We start from the raw sequence: 17,978 nt of genomic DNA, 5'->3' as shown, positions 1-17,978 counted from the left end.
TTATGTATAGCACAGAAGCAATAGCGGCGTGCTGCCAGCTTTCAATATAGAAATAACAAAATATATACAGACAAATAGAGACAAGCTTTATGAGTATTTGATTATTTTGTCGAATCAATAGACAATAAATTTAATTGCGGCGCAAAAGTGCATTAAACTTGAACTAAATGTTGCGCATTATTTCGTATTTCGAAAGTACACACTAAACTTGAATGAAAAAAAGAGCTACAGAGGGAGGTGCAACAATGTTCATATCTACAACTATAGGCGACAATTTAATACCACTGCGCATATAAAATTCGATTATAAGCTTGCAATTTTGTAACACGTGATTCTACGCATATCTTTCGCAACCCATTTAAACGTTATGCCCTATGCTAGAGTATATGACAAGGGCATAACTACAATGTATTGGGCACAGCTCTTGAGCACTTGCTAGTTCATAATCATAAAATTGTTTATCAATCAATAGATCCCACCTTGAGGCACATTTGAAGTCCAAATACTTTAGAATATATAGATCACAATATAAAGAATTTCTTTGTGCTGGCATTAGCTTGATTGCTAAAATTCTGATTTGAACAAAGTTCGCACTTCTGAAAATAACATCCAAAATGCTGCAGTCTGAAATAGATACCACAAATTTACTTTATTTTGTTAGGCTCTAAGTGAGATTATCGTTAATGTTTAAATATTGGTGTTTTTGTTATACAGGGATTTTCTTTACAATGTTGCACTGATCGATTTTATCGATTTGCTAGTATATTATATATCAATAGTTGATTAATATCTACCTTCAATATAAAAAATATCTTCGTGATTAATATTTCATTTAAAAATAAATCATTTTAATTTCCAAATCTGTGTTTTAGCTTAAATATCGGTATTTTTGGTATATACTGATTTACTTTGCAGTGTTGCACTTGTTATCAATTTGCTAGTATATCGATACCTGTATTGATATCTCTCTTCAATATAAGAAACATCTTATGATGAATTACTTAATACATTGCAACAATTTTTTTTTAAATTAAAAATAAGTCATGTTGATTTAATAATTGTAAATTGGTGGGTTTTATTAAACGTTAGTATCGTTTAAATTAAGATACCGGTATATTTGGTATACAGTGATTAACTTTGCAGTGTTGCACAGAGTAATTAATCGATAAGAAAAGTTATCAATAAAGCTTTGACATTAGGAAATTTTAAACGTGTTTATTAATTGATCAATGTTTGTAAATGTGGCACGTGGCAGGCTAAGTGCTTCTTGTTGCGAATGTCATAGCCTCTGAAGTTCATGTAAGCTTCTTCTTATTGCGCCTGTAATAGATGAAGGATGGCTGTGTGCGGGGCACACGCTGCATTTCAAGTTCCGGCTCTATTTCGAGCTCCAGTTTGGTGTCCAACTCCGAGCCCGGGCCCAGCTCACGATTGAGCCGTAGCAGCTGCAACTCACGCACTGGCACCTCGGATTGCGATGCCTCGACGGTCTTCCTAAGGAGTGGCAAAGGTGCCAACTGCTTGCGATGGCGTCGATTGCCGTTGCCAAGTGTTGCAATGTCATTGTGCTGACGGTTGTTGCGATTGAGACGCCACATCATGGAACGCATCGATGGCAGCCACTGACGCGGTGGCATCTGCATGAGCTGCGTCATGGGCGGCTCCTGACGTGGCATCGCATTGTAGATGGACGTGCGCCACATTTGCTGCTCGCAACGTTGCAGCACATCGCGCAGATCATTGCTCTTCAGCATATAGCTGCGCATCTCGTGATCACGATAATGACTGAGCACACAATTCACCTGCATGCCGTTGTCCTTTTGCTTCTCCCTCTGCTGCTGCTGCTGCTGTTGCTGCTTTTGCTTTAGCAAATGGGCTGAGAGCAGCACGTTGGCCACATCAAGAGCGGACATGGTGGACATTGTGGTCAGCGAGACAAGCGGTTGGCCACTCGGTTGCTTGATGCACTCGGCAATGTTTTTGCCCAATAGCATCCACAATTCAGCTTCAAAGCTCGATCTTTGTTGCTCCTGCTCCTTCTGCTGCTTCTGCTGCGATTTTGCAGCCTTCTCTTGCTGTGGCTGCTATACACACCAAAGGCTGAGCACGTGGTTTGGCAAATCGAACGAAAAAGAGGCTTATCAACTCACCTGAAATTTGTTGTGACTACGACGCCAGTTATTATAGCGCTGCTGCAGTCGAGGATAATACGACAGATTGTTGGCAAAGAAGGGCGCATTCTCAGGCAGCTCGGTGTTCGCCATTTTGTCAGCCTCATCGTCAGGCATTACAACATTCATAATGTGCTGCAAAATGCATCAAATGTGCATACATTTGAAAAAAGAAGATTCAGCAATAAAGAAATCGGATCACCTACATCAACCTTCAGTCTTAAATCGGACATATCTGGACCAGAAAAGTTCATCTTGCTTTTAATAAAATATCACAATTTAATTGCTTTCACAACGTTGACAGGACAGAAGCTGAATGACTTTCAATTAATCCTGTGACAGTAGAACTTGTCAAAAATTGTCACGCACACAATGTCACAAATGTCAATGTCATCAATTCAATTATGAAACAGTGTTGCCTCATTAAAAATTCAAAATAGAACTATTTTAAAATGCAGTTGACAATTAAATAGAAACACGGAAATTGAAATACAATTTTAATTGTATAGAAACAAATTACTTTTAATCTTTGTGCAGATGAAACCTATTATAATTAACATTTACATATATATTTTATTGTAGTATATTTTTATTCAATAGAAAACTATTTTCCTATATGAAAGAACTTGCATTTTTAAATTCATCTTTTGGAGTTTAAGCAAATCATTTAATTGATTATGAAAAAGGGTTTCCCTTTCGGGAGAAACTTACATTTTTAAATTCGACTTAATCATGTTTAACTTAAAATATAAAAAAGACAATTAAAAAAGCTTTAACTTAACTTAAATGTAGATTATATTTAAAATAAAAATAAATATTTATATAAATGGATAAAATTTGCAAATATTACGAATACTTAAATATGAAAAGTAAAATTTATTGGGAAATATACACGTAATGATTTGTATTACATGAAATAGTATATATCTGATTAATTTAATTACAAAATATAAGCATATATAAATTTGTAAATGTTTAGAATTTGATATATTTACTCTTTAATTAATCTTATTTCTATGCATATCATCTAAAGACATATATTTACTTCTATCTACTTCTTAAATTAAAAATGATCTTTATCCAGCAGATCACTTTGAAATAAGCTGTAATTAAATGTTGAACAAATTGTATGAATTAATAGCACAAAGAACAACGCACAATGATGATGTATGTATATGTGATTTTATTTAAATTCGAATGCTGAAAAACAATAAAGAACCTTCGCAAACACTTTTGCGTTGAGCTGAAAAGCCTATTGTTTTGTTTGACGAAACCATTTCATTGTGATAAGAAAACCAGCTACAAAGCAGATCTTCAATTACCAGGCACTTAAAGCAAAATGCCTAACTCTTTCATGCCAATTTAATTGCTCAGAAATCTGAATTGATTTCGAATCGATGACCTACCACAAAAGTACGCAATCAACAATGAGAGACTCGAACTGAGCTGAACTGAAGTTGATAAATTTATTTATTTGCATACACTTATTTTTCTTTTTATTGCTCACATCACAATGTTTTTCAATTTTCATTTATTATTGTTATTATTTGTGTGTATTTTTCTTTCTTCTCTACTCTACTCTCCTCTCCTCTCCTCTTTTCTTTTCTCTGTTGTGTTTTATTGTTATTTATTTATTTGTATGTTTTTTTATTTGCACCATTGAAGCTCACGTCGCCGCTTAGTTGATAAACGAACGCGCTTGAGAGCGGACCTGCCACAAAACAACAAAACAATTGCAATACGAGTAAAGCTCAACGTCCGAGAGAAACTGAAGAGATCTGGGAATCGGGAATGGAAAGTGAAGAAGTGCCAGAACTTCATAGACACAAGGATTATTTGGATGACATTAATATCGAATGGGTAAGTGACCGATTATCAAATGTTCTATATAAAGAATTAAGATTAACGACAACAATCAGAAGACAAAGAATCGTATCGTATCGAATTGAACGCGACTGCGAGTTACCCTTTAAGGGAAACCCCCTAAGCAAAAAAATATGTGCGGCTTTGTTTTTTTTTTTTAATTTTTGAACCCTTTTTACAAGGTATTTAAAGTTCATTACAAGTTTGAATCTCTCTCTCTCTCTCACTCTCTGTCTGAGCTGTAATTATTATTCGCTGTTTTGTTTATTAACACTTAAAGCTTACAAGCTGTTGCCAAATTTATAGTAATGATTTCATGCTGGAATTAAAACATCTGCCAGAGTCTTGACGACAAGATGTAATCAAGTATTATTGTATGTGATTTCTGAGTTATTTACACACTTTCACTATCCCTCAGCAACAGCAACATTTGCGTGAATTTGGCAACAAGTGAAAGAGGCAACGTAATAAAAATTTTGGATATTCAACTTTTGTGAAGCTTTTACATTGGTTCTTATTATTTTCAAATAAGTGAGAGCGGTACAGTTGTACCGTATGTTGTACTCTGTACCTGATTGTTTTTGTTCGATTGTTGCTTGGCAGCTGTTGCTGAAACTGAGTACCGCGAATTTTATGGGTTACACGGAAGGTTCATCTTGAGACTGTCCGATCTGCGCGACAGACAGACGGACGGACGGACGGATAGAGGGTTAGTAAGGTAGGCAGTTCGGTGGGTAGCGGGTGGAAGGTCCAGGAGCTAAAACGACGCAGCTGTCGAGGGTGACAAACATTCATGTATGTATCGGGTCGGGTCGGGTCGGAAATACCTCCTCGCGATACCCTTTTCGTCCAACTTTAATGGGATCAGGTATGAGAAGAAGTTAATAAACCAAGCGCACGCTGTTTGTTGTTTCTTGTCATGATGATTCATGATGATGAATTTCATAACAGAAGAAAGAGATTTCCTGAACTGCAAGTAAATGAAATCATCTTAATTTACTGCCGGATTATTAACTTTTTGTTGTCGACTAACACCCTAACACAAATGAAATGTGTCGGAACTTGACATGAACTTTGCCAAAATATCATTAGCTGTAGTATTTACGCCTTAATGCTTTTTATAAACTGTTTTTTATTTGCCTGACTTGCTTGCGGTATTTGCTTAAGCCCAAACGGTAAGCGACAGCTCTCCCCCCTCCCCGTCCCCCTCTTCCACTGTCCCGTGTCGCTCCACTTTATCTCGCCCCCGTAAGGCAAACATGACACGGTGACACAATTAGCTGCATTCTGCGAAGCGTCGTCAGCACCTCAAGCGTCGCGATCTGCGGCGCATCGTCTTTGTGAGATACTCCACACTCACTCACACACACACTCCACTTCAGCGTCGTGTGCTTGTGTGCGCTCCACTTTGCAGCGCCGAGGAGAGAAAGAGAATAAGGCGCCGTGAAGTAAAGTGAAGTGAAGGCGAGGCGAGGCGTGACTCAGTGGATGGGTATGCATTTGGCTCATGTTGTGATAAAGTCGACGCTTGAAATTGAAACGCAATTGGCAATGGCATTGACAAATCCCTGTTGTTGCTTCTCTCCCCCCTTCACTCCTCTGCTCTACTCTACTCTACTCTATAGTGTGCTGTATCTGTATCCAGTGGATGCGCATGCAAATTGTATCTGAGAACGCCAAGAGACGGCGTCGTCGTTGAGATCGTACGTGCCTGGAGCTGCCTCGAGCGCGTCTCTGACTCTCCCAATCACACACATGCGCGTCCCATGCGCATTCTGTTTAGAATTTAGAGCTCAAAGCATAAAGCGCAAAAGAAGCAAGCACAAAAAGAAGCAAACAAAACAAACAAAAAAACGTAGCGTTGTGTTATCAACCGTTGAGTTTTAAGCACGCACAGCCAAGTTTCAAATCAAAGCTTTGAAAGCATTAGAAAGCTTTTGGCACTGTTTGCTCGCACAGTGACACATAGCCTGCCAAATGGCTAATCAAATTCAATACAGTCTGACAGGTAGAGTACGTCAAATTATAGGCAAGACGCGAAACAACGACGCGCGCCTGCATGTCGTCGTCATACACTGCACAGTGTCCTGACTACCTGCCTCCTGTCTGCACCGTTTGCCTGGGCGCTCTTATCAGCTACAATGGGTTTTTAATCACTTTCTAAGCATATTTTTTTGGCCTGCGCCTGCGCGTAGTCCTTGTGGCCTATAAATGTGGCACGTCGCTGCTGGACACAGTGTAGTTAACTCTACGTGCTGATCCTGTGAGGTTCGTTACTTCTCATCGCGGAATTTACTTAAAATTTGTGAAAATCCATAATCGTCTTGAAAATGACAACATATTATAACTATTATTATTATTATCATTATTATAAAGGATATGGTAAGCAAAACAAACACTTATGTTAAATATTTTTAGAATTACTTGTATTGTAATAATAATAAAAAAAAAGAAAAAATAAATGCAATAAAAATACACAACTTGAGAATAGTAAACGTCTATCAGAATTTGCGTGCGGAAATTGTCAAATATATTCAATCTATTTGTGTTCTGATTGTTTGCATTGCTGCATAAATAAATATGCATATGGTATATTACTGCCAAGTCGGCCATCAATTAGTTAAAATATATATATACATATGTATGGACGACATGAAAGCAGAGTGCGATTATCCCCACATGCGATCATTATTGTCCCCAAAGCATTGCGCTGAAATATATTTGCTCAAGTGCTAAACAGAGGAAAACGGCGAAGAAAGAAATTAAAATTAGCATTTCCTAGACATATGTTTTAAGACCACTGTCTCTCGCGGAAGTTAAATAACCAAAACTCAAAGTGCAAACACACACACACACGACACCCACACATCTAAACGAAGAACTAGAGATAGTGAGTGAGAGCGAGACAGCTAAGTGATCATTGCATTCTCACTGGCGTGAAAGCTTTCAACACACTGCGCACACTGGGCTGCAGCTGGTAGGAGCTTAAGGGAGCTTTCAGCGTCGGTCGCTGCTTGTTGGTGCTTCTGCTGCTGCTGCTGCTCCATGACCACAACCAAAACACTGACGACACTTGAATTGGGTTAGGCGCAATTGGAGACATGCGTCAGCATCAGCAGACAGTGACTGCGGCAGCGACTGAAGCAGAGCAGAGCTGCGCACAGAGCGCTGCGCGCGTCTTTTTCTTTGTTTGCAAGCACCTCGACGCCGGCGTCGCTGTTACAGTTACACATGCAGCGACCGAACAAGAACAACACAGTAGCTGCCAAGTTCATTCGCTCAAACAAACACACACGCATACACTAACAGCCAGGCGCGCACACATGTGTGTGTGTGTGTGTGTGTGAAAGAGAAGCTGTTGCTTCTGCTGCTAGCGCTGCTGTTGCTGTTGCTGCTGCTTCTGCCAGTCCATTCTGAGCTTTAATCATACACGGGGACCACAGACATTTATTTTGTTGTTGCTGGTCAACAAGTTAGGCAGCTGGGCGTGCAATTTCTTGCGCTACTTTTTGAATACAATTTACGAGACGCATTTGTGATTTACATGCCCACACACACACACACACACACACACACACGCGGTGTTATACTTTTTTTATTGTGGTTGTTATTGGTGTAAAACTTGTTGCAGGGCCCAAAAAGGCGGCACAAAAGCGAGAACGAAAAACACAGTGCTTCATTTTTGTTCCTATTGACTAAAAACAACGCATTTTCCTTCAAATGCTTCGTCGTAAAGCAACAACAAAACAAAACAAAAAACGTATCTTCGACGCGCGCCACGATAATATTGTGTATATAGTGTATATATTTGACGTCAGTGCGGTTTGAGAATTGAGAAACACAATTTAGCGGCTAACAATTTTTGGCAGTTGGCAGTTGGCAGTTGGCAGTTATCTGCGCAGTGATCGAAATTACATGCAGAGCCATATTATCGATTAACGATCCTTACAACTATCGATGACAACACACACAATGCAATTGTTCGTTGTCCCATCACAAACGTCATCACCAATGATTGTGGATACAGTTCCAAGCCAGACCAATAAACGAAAGCCGGAGCTGGAGCAGCAGCAGGAGCTGCAACGCAAGCAGCACCGCAGAATGCTCGACGGCGGCAGCAACATGTATAACTGTAATAATTACAACTACAACTTTGGCAACAATCAGAAGCAACAAGCGAAAATGTATTACAATTCGAATGCGCGTCAGTTTTGTGCCAGAGCTCCAATAGCATTAACAAACATCACAATAACAACAACAACAACTACGACAGCAACAGCAGCAGCGAAAACGAAATTTCTTAACGAGCAACAAACGTCAGGGTTGACAGAAGCAGCAGCAGTAACATGTGAGTCGCTTTTTGTTATTGTTTTGTGCTGTTATTCTTATTCGCTCGTTGTTGTTATTGTTGTTGCTGCTGCTGCTGAAGCGCAGCGTCAAGTTTATCGCACTGCACGTTTTGCACTAGCAGCAACAACAACAGTGAGTAGAAAAAGTACCCACAGTATAAGATGAAGAAGAAGAGGTGCAAGAAGAGCAACAAAAACCACCACCAAAACACCTAAACAGCTGCACGCCTGCATTGCGAACAGCTGATTGCACTACACAGGCACAGTGGTGCACAAATTGTTTTCACTTGAACACAGTAGTCGCTTTTTACTTGCATCTTTTGAATCGTCAAATGTTAATTTTATTTAATTCGAGTACAAAAATAGTACACCATATTTTAAACATTAAATAATAATGCAATTGACACAGAAACTTGCAAATATTTGTTAGATTTTTTAACCTAGAGCAAACAATCGTGTATTTCCCAGTATTGCATCATAAACGTTGATAGAATAGATTAGTGTAGCGTTGAACTGACTGGCAGATGTCTTGATATGCTTTTGCTTTTGCTTTTGATTTTAATTAGTTTATAATATTCATTTCTGGTGAAGCACAATTAGTGAATCACTTACATATAATTTTCCCGGCAATCGTCAACACATATCACTCGGCTTATTTTTGGCTTATCGCGTAAGCTCCCTAAAAAGGGGGAAATGAAAACATTTCAATTGGAATATGTACATTGAACGGACGGCTTGTTTATGCATATTTTGTGCAAAGTGCGCCTGGAGAAATGTATAAACATGGTAATATTTTTGTTTTTATTAATAGTCGCAGTAGTAGATATGTGTGTGTATATCTAAACAAGGCGAACAAGGCGATAATAATAATAATAATAATCAACAACAACAACAGAAACAACAACAACAACATGATCATCATAAATGCAGGCACATTAAATGCGCCGGCATTCAAGCACACATTGAAGCAGCAGCAATAATAACAAGAAAGAGGCAACGCACTCGTAAGGTTAAGGCATGGCAATGAACTTGAAAGCCAAAAGTTTGTTTTCGAGGCTAAATATGCCTCCCGAGCGCCACTGTAAGAATGGCAGCCCATCCGTTAGTGGTTGGGGAGGGGAGTGGAGAGGAGAGAGCGTAGGGGAACATTTTAGGGTAGCAGCAAAGCAGCGAGGGATATCTGTTGGACCTTTTGTTGTTGTTGTTGTTGTTGTTGTTGTTGTTGTTGTTGTTGTTGTTATTGTTATTGAGAATTTTGGCATTGACATTGACATTGGGGTCTGCCATTCGTTCGCTCATTCACCCGTCCATCCGCCCCGCTCTCTCACTCTCTCTCTCTATCCTACTTTCACTACGTGGTTGTGTCTGGCACTCTTTCGCTCTCTTTCTAAAATATCAGCAGTTTTTGCTTAGCGTCTCATATCGAAAACACACAAATGATTTGCCCAAAATTAAATAAACAATAGGTTCAATGCACTTAACACGCAGTAGAATTCAATTTGCGAGAGCACTCACACACACATACACACACACACACATACAATGGCGAAAAGCTTTCGCTGAAAGCTTTTTTACTTTGCCAAGCAAATCTTTGCTCTGCTTGCACTCGGAAATGTTAATTAAAGACTGATGTTCATACTTACACACACACACACATAAACATGTATATATATACAAAGATATGTATGTATGTGTTGTGCTACCTCAACATTTAAGTAATCATCTTGGACAAACTCTTTTTTATTATGATTATTTATTCAACTTTTGCACATTGGTCGCAAAATAAAATACATAGTATTATTATTACTATTTTTTTTTTTTGAGGGATTTCAAGTCATTCGTTTTAATTAAAGCTTATCGCGATAATAACATGCACTGCTCATAATACGCATACGCCGCGTGTGTCTTTGATAAACCGTGTAATGAGTCTCATCAAATGGCACAGCCGCAATTGCAGACTGGTTTTATCTCGGTGTGTGTCTTTTCAATTTCCTAGTACTAGCCGCAGTTGTTACTGTACTATAAGGAAACTACATTACGCATACGCAGCGTGTTTTTTTTCGCGAGCGGAAATCATATGCTGTAAGAAATTTGCGATCAAGCTTTAGTTGTGAAATCTCGCAATTAATATAGAGTTTAAAAATACAACTTTACAAAATTTCTTGGGATAAAGTCGTTAATTTGTGTTGTGCTTTAATTAATAAGACTCAGACACACAAATCCGAAAAAGCGATAAGAGAAATGCATTAAGTATGAGTGTGTGACTTCCGGCCTGTGACTTCCGCAAGCTGCGAACACAGTTCACAGTTAACAATGCACAGTTTTGCCACGTGCAACAGATTTGTTTTGATTTGGGAGTCAGGTGCGTCGTCGTTGAAGTTGCAGTTGCAGTTGCCGGTCTCCGGTTTGTGTGGCGCCACACAACAACAACAGCAACAACAACAACAATAATGTTGTACTTATCACACTGTGTGTTGCTCTGTCTCTTTCGCCACTTCCTGTGCGTAGACGGCAGATGAACAAAGAGAACGTAGCAGAGACAGAGACAGGAAACGGGCATAAAAATGAGAGAAAAAAAGCAAAAACAACAGCATGCAAAAATAATAAATACGAGTATAATAAAAATGATTCTTGTTTTCGTTGTTGTCGTTGTTGTTGTTGTTGAATGCACGATGACCATGAGAGACCAAGAACGCAACGCAATGCAAATTGAATGACAGCAACAACGACTATAAATATAATGATAATTTGCAATTTATTAATTATTTAGCGCATTGCTCTCTCGCTCTTCCACTCTCCCTCTCTCTCTCTCTCTCTCACTCTTTCTGTGACTCTACAGTAGAAATGTCGCCTACCCCAACAATTTGCGTCGTTGTCGCAGTCGCTGTTGTTGTTGTTGTTGTTGTTGCAGTTGTCACAAGGCAAGGACAGACGCGCCCGTGTTGCCCTGACTGCGTGACAGAGACAGCAACACTAAAAAAGAAAGAGAGAGCGAGAGACGTTGCTTGGTTCAGTCAACCTGCTCCCGAGTCCCGTGCCTAATATTTGTGTGAAATTGCGACAGTTGAACGAACTGTTGTTGTTGGGCAACAACAAAAGTTCGCCTGCGGCACGCGCAACAGTTGCTGAATGACTGACACCCCCCTCCCCCTTCCCCTCTCTCTCGTGGCTGCCCCTCCCGGCCCCTTGGCCCATCGTCAGCAGGTTAACAAATGGCACTTGCAGCTGAAAGTTCAAGCACCTGCTCTTAGCTTTTATTTCTAACTGCACTCTCTCTCTCTTGCTCTCTCTCTCTGTCTCTCTCTTCCATGTGCTTGCTCTCAGTGGTTCATTTCATGGCTAAGCTTTTTTTGCGTCAAGGGTGTTTTTCGCAGCTTTCCATAGACTGTGCTTTAGCGATCCTTATTAGATCAGCGACAAGCTTTTTTTTGCTTTTCTGTTTTTTGTGTGTGGCAACTTTCACTTGAGCCAGATTTTATCTTTGCTGACAAGACTTCCGCGTAAACCTTATCACAGAGTAAAGTGACAACACTTTAAGAGCAATTACCTAGAAACAATTAAAACGCTTTCGCTTTCCATTGCATAAATAAATCTTAAGAAATTGTAAAAACACAAAAAATACATATGTATGTTGATGAAATCGTTATTAATTTGCTTTTGTTTATTACTCTTTTTCTCTCTTTGCAGGTGAGTTCAATAATTTTATGTATTCTTGCGATCGGTTATTGTGTACGTTACTTTTTCTGCTGGGTAAGTTGAATAAGTTGAATAAGCCACGCCTTGCAAAATATTGTGCAATTATTTATGATGCCAAACGCGTTAGAAATTGCGCATTGCCCACAAGAAAGAAAGAAACAAAACACGGGGGGGGCAAACATATAATTAAATGTGAAACTTGTTGCATTTTGTATAATTTTCGAATAGCGCATAAATTTTCGGGTGAATTTATCAACCATAAAAACGACAAAAATAACAAAATGAACAAGACAGGAAATGTGTGGGTGTGTGTATGGGTGGGGAAGGAGGAGGAGGAGGAGAGGAAGGGAGGTAAGGAGTCAATGGAGTCCTTCGCAACGGGTTCAACGGCCAAAACTCGCTCAGCCAGATGTGTGACTATTGAATTAACAGCAACAGCAGCAACAATAACAACTTTGGGGGCCAACTGACAACTGTGTGTGTGTGTGTGTGTGTGTGTGTGTGTGTGTGTGTGTGTGTGTGTGTGTGTGTGTGTGTGTGTGTGTGTTGTGGAGGAGCTGGCGAGAGCCGTGAGATTGAAGATTAAAAGAGCGGGGCCTGTTTTGGGGGTTGCAATTGCGCGTCGGAGCGATGCAAAGGCGACGCGACGAGTCATTAACATTTTGGCAGCAATGTTTCGTTGAACCTGAGCTAAAACCCCAGATAGCAGGCACACAGAGAGCGGGAGAGCGAGAGAGTGAGAGAGAGACGATGAGGAGGAGGCGGGACAGATTCAGATACAAAACTGGCGACACATGTTTCTTTAGCCTTTCGCCATCTGCTCGCCGCATGATGAAACTGTTTACACAATGCAAACGAGAGACAAAAGATCGCACACTGCGAGCGCACACAGATAGAGATAGCAATACATGGTATGTGTGTGTGTGTGCAAGAGCAGATCGTGTATTGTGCAAGGACATGTGCGAATGAACATCTGCCTTGCCATAAGCGAACAACGGACTACGGACAACGGACTATGAACGCGGGGTTGTTGCTCGATAATATGACGATGCCCAGTTTCAGTTTCAGTTCATTTTCATTTTATTATTTCTTTTTTTTTTTTGGGTTGCACACCAAGTACATTCAGGTGCGAATGACACACCTGCTCTTAAGATGATGCTCACATCTTGATGAATACCAGTTTCGACTCAGTTTCAGCTGTGCGCGTAGTTAGGGAGCGGTTTTCTTTAAATGATCTCTAGAGGTGCCATCTATTTAATTGAGTTGACTGCAATCTCACTTAAACTGTTTCCGATTTATTTCTGAAATATAAGTAATTCTTTTTTTTTAAGGTGAAAAGATGCTTCCTGCTTAATTGAGTTGACTTCAAACTCGGTTAAACTGTTTCCGATTTATCTCTAAAATATAAGTTCATCTCTTTTCATAAATAAAAAGAATTTAGGAAATTTCTCGGGTAACAAAATCTTATATTATGCTACCGTAAGGAAAATCCCGTTAATAAAATAATTAGTTTGATATCTGAAAAAGTTCTTTAGAAAAGAACTTGAAAATTCCCAACTTAAGAGATATGAAAAAAACAAGATTAACAAATAACAATCTTCAAATAAAAAAAGAACTTCAGAATTCCCAGCTTATAAAATATGCGAAAACCAGATTAACAATTGTAGTTTTAGGTGCTTTTAAAATATTCTATTCTATTATTTCTTTTTACCATTTCGTAATGGAATAACGTAATCAAAATAAAGTTTATAATTACTACATTAGGGAAATTCTTCCTCTATTATTGTAATTCTTTTTATTATCCTAATTGTTTAATATAAACTTGAGAATTTCCCAGCTTAAAGATTAACAATTGCAATTGTTTTCCTTGCACATACCTAATATATTGGCTCATTTAACTGCACAGAAGTATTTGAATTAAATACTATATGTGGCTAAAATGTAAATCGATTTTGCTTAGTTCGCCAAATCAATTTGATCCAAAAGCTGAAACACAAAGCAAATCAATCGACGGCAATGCCAAAGTTTTGCAATCATTTAAATTGATTTCACCACAGACATTTAATTCTATATAGAATCGTAAAACAAGACGCAATTTCCACCCTCAAACGGCAAGCCAAAGTAATTCTTTTTTCTCGTTGCCTCTTTTTTTCACTCTTTTTTTTGTGTTTTTACGGCGGCAACTTTAGAGCTGACGTGGCTAAAGTTGTCGGAGTGGGAGGGAGGGGACCATACATATAGACGTCGGGACTTGTATGTATGTATTTATATTTATGCATGTATGCATGCTATTCTAATTGCCATGACTGGAAGAAGAGGGGGAAAAAGGAGAAACCGACAAACAGCAACAACAACAAGAGGAACAACGGTAGTCAAAGTTTCGGTTTCTAAGGCCAAAGCGAACCCCAAAACGTCTGCTGTAAATGCTGAGGTGTCTCTTCTGTCTGAGTCTGTCTCTGTGTGTGTGGGTACTTGAGCTTTTATTTGTATGTGTGTGTGTGTGCAGTCCGTACAGCACGTACCCTTGTGGAGCAGCTACAACAATGGCGCATCGCATGTGGTGTACGTGTCTATTTGGCGTCGTTGTTGTTGCTGGACGACGCGACGCTTCCTCCTCTTGCTGCGCTGCTGTCCTTCTGCTGAGATTGCACCCTAAGCAGGCACTCTACTTTTTTTTACACTTTATGTCTTCTCTCCTTTTGTTTGATCAGAACGCTTTGAAGTTGCCTAACCCCTTTGGCAAAAAGAGAAGTTTTTTTTTTTGGGTTTTCTGTTTTTGCACGCTCGCGCACAGTGGGACCAACTGCAGCGTAAATTGTGTGTGATTGTTTTCGATTAGCAACTCAAGTTTGGCAGTGCTCTACATTTTGTGCAGTTTACACCATCTGCAGCACTACACTAATTGAAACAAAGCCCAAAGTGGACACTTGCAGCGCTGTCAATTGAGCACAAGGATTCATCAAGTTTTCGTGCTGCATTGTTGCACTGTAATTGCATTGCATGACATAATGACTGCTTGATTTTTCATCCCCATCAACATCAGCAGATCATTGATGATTTGCGGATATTTGCAAAATTTTTGGATGTTGTTCAACAAAAAGATTTGCAAAATTTTTGGAAGCCGCCTCGACTCACGTGCTATTTGACATTTTGTTGTAGTTGCCGATCACCACCGCGTGCTATTTTCCAAAGAGCGAGAGAGGGAAAGAGCGAAGTGAGCGCGTGAGCGGCAATCAAATGCAAAAAGCTGAATCATCGCGTTGCTGCACAGTGGTACATTTTAGCCATGCCATACGCCATATGGCGTACATTACATCACTTTGTGCCATACAAAATCGAGTTGGGTAAACAAACCGTTGAAGAAGAAGAAGGGTGACATTTTAATGCCTGATTAGATAAAACAGAGGGCATTACATTAATCCATTTATTACATTCCATCTATCATTATAAATATGTCTGTTTGTATGTATGACTGTTTATTTGACCGCCTAATGTTAGCGGCATGCATTTCGCGCTTCTCTTGTTGTCACATTTTGCCGCTTTGATTCATGCGCTCGCGCTTTTGTTAGACTAGATGAGAGACACCAAAAGAGAGAGAGCGCGCGAGAACGAGATTCAAAGAGCGCGTGGGTCTTTAACATAATGTTACACTCATTTCATGACTTAGCAGTGCCAAATTGAGTATAACATTAACATGTGCTTGTGTTAACAGGCATCATCGGCCGTTTTTTTTTGCTCAGCCATTGTGTGTGTGCGTCTATTTTGAATTTAACATACGCGACTTAACAGCGCACATAACAGATGCAACAAAGTCAATAACATGGGCATGTTGAGTGAGTTAACATGAGAAACAGAAGAAGCAGATGCAAAAACAAAGCCGAACGAGACGGACGTGTGTAACGGTCGATGCGAGCGAGCGTAATTCGTGATTCCCTAATTCTCCGGCCTGTGTTTTTGTGTGCATTTTTTCGCGTTGTTTCTTTTGCTCGTTGCAAATAAAATAAATAATAATTCTGAACGCGTCCCCGTCGCGACTATATTATCATACACGATATATTCGGTTTCGGTTGCAACAACAAACAATAAATATTGCAAATTTTTCGTTCAGCGGCGAAAGCAACGCGTGCAGTTGGAAAACAATTTGCGTGTGTGTGCGTGTGTATGTGGGGACGGTTGCCTCAGTCATATTTGGGGGTCCATGCAAATCAAAACATGGCGGTACAACAACAACGGCTGACAGCAATAACGATATCAGCGAGAACGACATCAAATTTAACGCAGCACAACAACAGGCACGTTGACAACAACAAGCTGAAGGATACGCAGCAGCAGCATAAGCAACAGCACAGTGTGCCACAGACAACAATTACGACATGCAGAGCGACGCGACACAAGTAATTGAATGAGAGTCGAGCGCAGAAGCAGAATCAGAATCAGAATTCAGAATCAGAACGACAAAGTCGAAAAGGAAATTGAAAAAGGAACGCAAAGAAAATAACTGTAGTTGCAGCAATAGCGAAACTCTTACGAAACGTGAATAACGAAATTTGCACAAAAAAAAAAGGCAAAAAGAAAACAATTTTTGGGGAGAAAGAACAGCGACAAGACGGAAAAATTAATTTAAATAAATAAAATAAAAATTAAAAAAACAAAAAACAAAATAAAAGCAAGCTGCGCGCCTGCGCAACAGGAACAAAATATTTAGAAAGTTAATAAGCTAAAAAAAAAAAAAATAATACGACAACAAAATTTGAAGAGTGCAAAAATCGACGTATTTTATTTTATTTTATTTTATGTGCTAAGTGTTGTGCAGTGACAACAAGAATAACAAACAACAAATTGATTAACATATAAAACAATAACAAAATTAAATTTAATGAAACAATCACAAAATGGAGCAAATCACGCAATATTTTGAGCACATGGATTACGTGTCCTTTGGCGTTATAGCGCTTCCCTGCGTTATTATCGCCGTATACGGATTCCTGCAAGTTGCCAGCGGACTTGCCAAAGGCAAAAGTAAGTGCACTTCAATTTCAATCGATAGTATACGTTATCGATCAATTGCAATAACTAACGGTAATACGTCTCTCTCGCTCTTGAGTATGCGTAACTTCTGCTTAAAAATATATGACTCAATTTTGCAAATTTGTTCTTGTTGTTAAATTCATCTTATACTTGTGACGCATCCAGAATTAATTCTGTCGATGAGACGTTTGGAATTCAACTGAACAGATAAATACTTGTATATAAGTAATTTACATCCATCTTAAGTAGTTCCGAATAATGAGACACTATAATATCTACTTTGTAGGTAAACTAATGAATCCTAAACAACAAGTTGTTTATTTTGGTATGATAAATAAAACTTGGTAAAATTTGCTATTACGAAAATCATTTTCAAAACCTTTTTCATCTTACGCATTCTCCATTTGAGCAACTACATTTATCCCGCCCCGCTCTGCTTAACGTTGTTAGTCTGCGCTCCACATTCGCCAGATGTCTCTCGAGAGTCTCGAGTCTCGTTCCCATTTGGGTAGCCTAAATAACCACGCGTAGGATAATGTAGGAAAGTAAATAAATAGGAGAAATACCAACCAGTATACCATTTTAGGGGCAGACTGACAGGCCCCAAAGTTATAACAGCTGCTGTGCTATAACGTATTCGCGCGTATTGCAAATAAGATCAAAATAAAACCGTGCGCTTGGGTCTTTCCCGCACTTTAAAATGGTGACGTGCGCTTCCGTTCTGAGAGTCCCAAGAGTCGTACTCGAAACCGTATTTATAGAGCAAACTAGAGTTGGCTAAAAACACTTGAGAAGGGGAATTTGAAAAAAAAAATGCTATAAATAAATGAAGTAATTACAAATCGAGACTAATCAGTAGAAGATGTATGCA

The 17,978-nt window shown here is 39.2% G+C and overlaps 2 protein-coding genes across 5 annotated transcripts in view; one reads left to right on the top strand and one right to left on the bottom strand.

Annotated features, from left to right (window-relative positions):
• Positions 1-1,074: 1,074 nt before the first annotated feature.
• On the bottom strand, positions 1,075-2,506 carry LOC132795860 (putative uncharacterized protein DDB_G0271606). Of its 2 annotated transcripts, none has more exons than XM_060806777.1 (3): positions 2,378-2,506; positions 2,151-2,306; positions 1,075-2,084 (listed from the first exon to the last, which is right to left on the bottom strand). In XM_060806777.1, the coding sequence occupies exons 1-3, from the start codon at positions 2,423-2,425 to the stop codon at positions 1,296-1,298; spliced, it is 993 nt and encodes a 330-aa protein (XP_060662760.1). In that variant the 5' UTR covers positions 2,426-2,506; the 3' UTR covers positions 1,075-1,295. The 2 variants fall into 2 exon arrangements, with proteins under 2 accessions (XP_060662760.1, XP_060662761.1); XM_060806778.1 differs by having other exon boundaries at positions 1,075-2,081; positions 2,378-2,505.
• Positions 2,507-3,879: 1,373 nt separating this feature from the next.
• LOC132797344 (hybrid signal transduction histidine kinase A) overlaps positions 3,880-17,978 on the top strand; it is a 44,068-nt gene continuing 29,969 nt past the window's right edge. Inside the window, exon 1 of one of the 3 annotated variants that reach the window (XM_060809064.1) lies at positions 3,880-4,031. In XM_060809064.1, the coding sequence (XP_060665047.1) occupies positions 4,028-4,031 (4 nt within the window). In that variant the 5' untranslated portion in view covers positions 3,880-4,027. Of the gene's footprint in view, positions 4,032-7,485; positions 8,383-15,942; positions 17,099-17,978 lie in introns of those variants that run through there. The other 2 variants (XM_060809059.1, XM_060809061.1) reach the window with 2 other exon arrangements.

This window comes from Drosophila nasuta, chromosome X, assembly GCF_023558535.2.
Source record: "Drosophila nasuta strain 15112-1781.00 chromosome X, ASM2355853v1, whole genome shotgun sequence".
Classification (NCBI taxonomy): Eukaryota; Metazoa; Arthropoda; class Insecta; order Diptera; family Drosophilidae; genus Drosophila; species Drosophila nasuta.
The sequence above is the reverse complement of the archived record's forward strand: the minus strand, read 5'-3'. Positions and strand labels throughout refer to the sequence as shown.

Excerpts from the sequence above, each read along its gene's own strand:
- LOC132795860 (XM_060806777.1), bottom strand. The coding sequence starts at position 2,425 with ATGAACTTTTCTGGTCCAGATATGTCCGATTTAAGACTGAAGGTTGAT. Across the intron at positions 2,307-2,377 it reads ATTTAAGACTGAAGGTTGAT|CACATTATGAATGTTGTAAT; the intron begins GTAGGTGATCCG and ends TGCATTTTGCAG. Across the intron at positions 2,085-2,150 it reads GTAGTCACAACAAATTTCAG|CAGCCACAGCAAGAGAAGGC; the intron begins GTGAGTTGATAA and ends TGGTGTGTATAG.